Source organism: Piliocolobus tephrosceles, unplaced genomic scaffold (assembly GCF_002776525.5).
Source record: "Piliocolobus tephrosceles isolate RC106 unplaced genomic scaffold, ASM277652v3 unscaffolded_1374, whole genome shotgun sequence".
NCBI lineage: Eukaryota > Metazoa > Chordata > Mammalia > Primates > Cercopithecidae > Piliocolobus > Piliocolobus tephrosceles.
The window spans coordinates 8,989-11,359 of NW_022295132.1; the positions used below are offsets into that span (position 1 = coordinate 8,989).

At 37.8% G+C, this 2,371-nt stretch overlaps 1 protein-coding gene across 1 annotated transcript; it reads right to left on the minus strand.

Annotated features, from left to right (window-relative positions):
• Window positions 1–855: 855 nt before the first annotated feature.
• On the minus strand, window positions 856–1,982 carry LOC113220490 (ubiquitin-conjugating enzyme E2 N). Its single transcript, XM_026449654.2, has one exon. The coding sequence runs from the start codon at window positions 1,915–1,917 to the stop codon at window positions 1,459–1,461; it is 459 nt and encodes a 152-aa protein (XP_026305439.1). The 5' UTR covers window positions 1,918–1,982; the 3' UTR covers window positions 856–1,458.
• Between the last annotated feature and the right edge of the window lie 389 nt (window positions 1,983–2,371).

The following is a 2,371-nucleotide window of genomic DNA, read 5'->3' on the forward strand; positions in this document are numbered from 1 at the left end:
GTGTCTGGAATTTTGGTGCGAGTCAGAGACTTTCCTTGTCCCCAGCCTACAATAAAAACCTTGCGTACTGAATCTTTCCTCCGAGTGAACACTCGTGTTGTCACAATTCATTGCAGGAAGAATTAAGTGTGTCCTGTGTGACTCTACTAGGAGACAACTCTTGAAAATTTGCTCCTGGCTTCTTTAAGCCTTCATCCCATGGCCTTTTTTTCTTTACTAATTTTATTGCATATCATTTTGCTTTGATAAATCTTAGCCAAAAGTACAACTATATACTGAGTCCTGTGAGTTCTTCTACTGAATAAGTAAATCTGGGGCTAGCTTTAGAAACCTCTGACATAGTAACAATGATGGAAGCAGCAGTATCTTATATAACCTAATCCTGGAAGTGACACCAGGACTTCTGCTATATACTATTGGTTGCACAAATAGATTCTGATGCTTTGAGGGACAGGAGTGTGACTACCAGGAGCTAGGGATCATTGGGGACCATCTTGGAGGCTGCTATGGGAAATGCAGCCTTTTGTTTAGCAAATTTTAAGTAAACTATTAGTAAGTTTACTATACATGCTAGTTTGCTGCAATAGTCCTGGATTACAAATATTTTCTTCCATTTGTGATAGTGTCCTATAAAACCTCCATTAAAAAGTTATGAAGTCCAATTTATCTATTTTTAAAAATTTTATTGCTTATGCTTTTTGGGGGTCATATATAAGAATCCATTGCCAATTCTGAAGTCATGAAGTTTTTTGTTTTCTTCTTTTTTTTTTTTTTTTTTAGAATAACAAAAAATATTTTACTAAAACATAAGATTTACAGAAGTTTCCAGACAAGCCATACAAAATGGTCACAAGCTTTTTTTGAAGGGGGGAATCTACACTTGACAGCAATGTTATTAGTGAGGGCTGTGATGTTTGTTTAATGTTCCCATTTTGGTTCAAACAATCAAGCTTGTCCATCTACAGCGTCTAAATAAAGTTAGACTTGGCTAGAGAGCACATTCTAAAGACCTGGTTAGCTGCTTTTAACCAATGCAATTAGATCACCAAAAAAGGGGGAAAGGAGCCCACAAAATTAAAAATAAAACTACCTCCCCCCTCAAAAAAAAATAAAAATAAAAACACCCACACCCCTGCAGCTAACCTGACAACTACCTTCATTCACAGTGCTTTATACTTAAACCAGGATGGGGGAAATGAATAAAAGCAGGGAGGGGCCACTGCTTTTAAACGTTTCACAACAATCCAGATGATACTTCTAGCCTCTGTTCATGCTTTATGACAGTGAATCAGGACAAGACATAGATTTGCTAATGTGCATTTAATCACCAAAGGACTGAAGATGTCTGGGCTTTTTTATTCTGTAATGTTTCTAAGACTGTGTCCATTAAATGCAAACAAAAAGGAGGAAGTCTTGGCAGAACAGGAGAAGTGATGCACACTTGATGATCGGATCAATTTAAATATTATTCATGGCATATAGCCTAGTCCATGCTCTAGCTGTTTCTATGGCTTGGGCTTCGTTGGTCTTCCACTGCTCCGCTACATCATTTGCTAATGGATCATCTGGATTGGGAGCACTTAACAAGGCCTGGATCGATAGCAGAACTGTGCGGATCTGCAGTGCTGGGGACCACTTATCTTTCAAAATATCTAAACATATTCTTCCCAACTTGTCTACATTAGGATGATAAATTTTGGTCATGAAACGTACTTTAGGGGCTGCCATTGGGTATTCTTCAGGAAGGAATAGTTCAAGTTTAAAAGTCCCTCCCTCAAAGGGGGAATCTTGAGGGCCAGCAATGACCACATGAAAATAACGGGCGTTGCTCTCATCTGGTTCTGCTTTGATGCCAGGAACTGGTTCTGCCAGCAAACGCTGGGTTTCCTTGATAATCCTGCGGGGCAGCCCGGCCATCTTGTCAGAACCCGAGTTCGGCCTCTAGTCTCGTCTCCGGCTCCGCTCGCCTCACGCACGAGTGGAAGTCCTGTTTTCTTCTAATAATTTTATATTTTATACTTGTAGGTAATTTTATAGTTTATACTTTAAAAAATTTATTTCCCTATGTTTTCTAATGGCAACACAGTAATAGAATAAATTTGGGGGGAGTGATTTAGTATGCCACAAACTTGCTAAACTTTCTTATTCATTCTATGAATTATTTTGTACATTATTCTGGATTTTCTACTTACCTAATCAAGTCAACTGTGAGAAAACATTTTTTTATTTTTCCCATTACAATTTTCTCTGTTGAACTCACTTCCAGTAAAATGTTAAATAGAAGTAGTAGAAACATATTTATCTTATTTCCAACTTCAAAGACAAAACATTACATTTTACAGCACATCATGTGATGTTAGCTATGGATGTT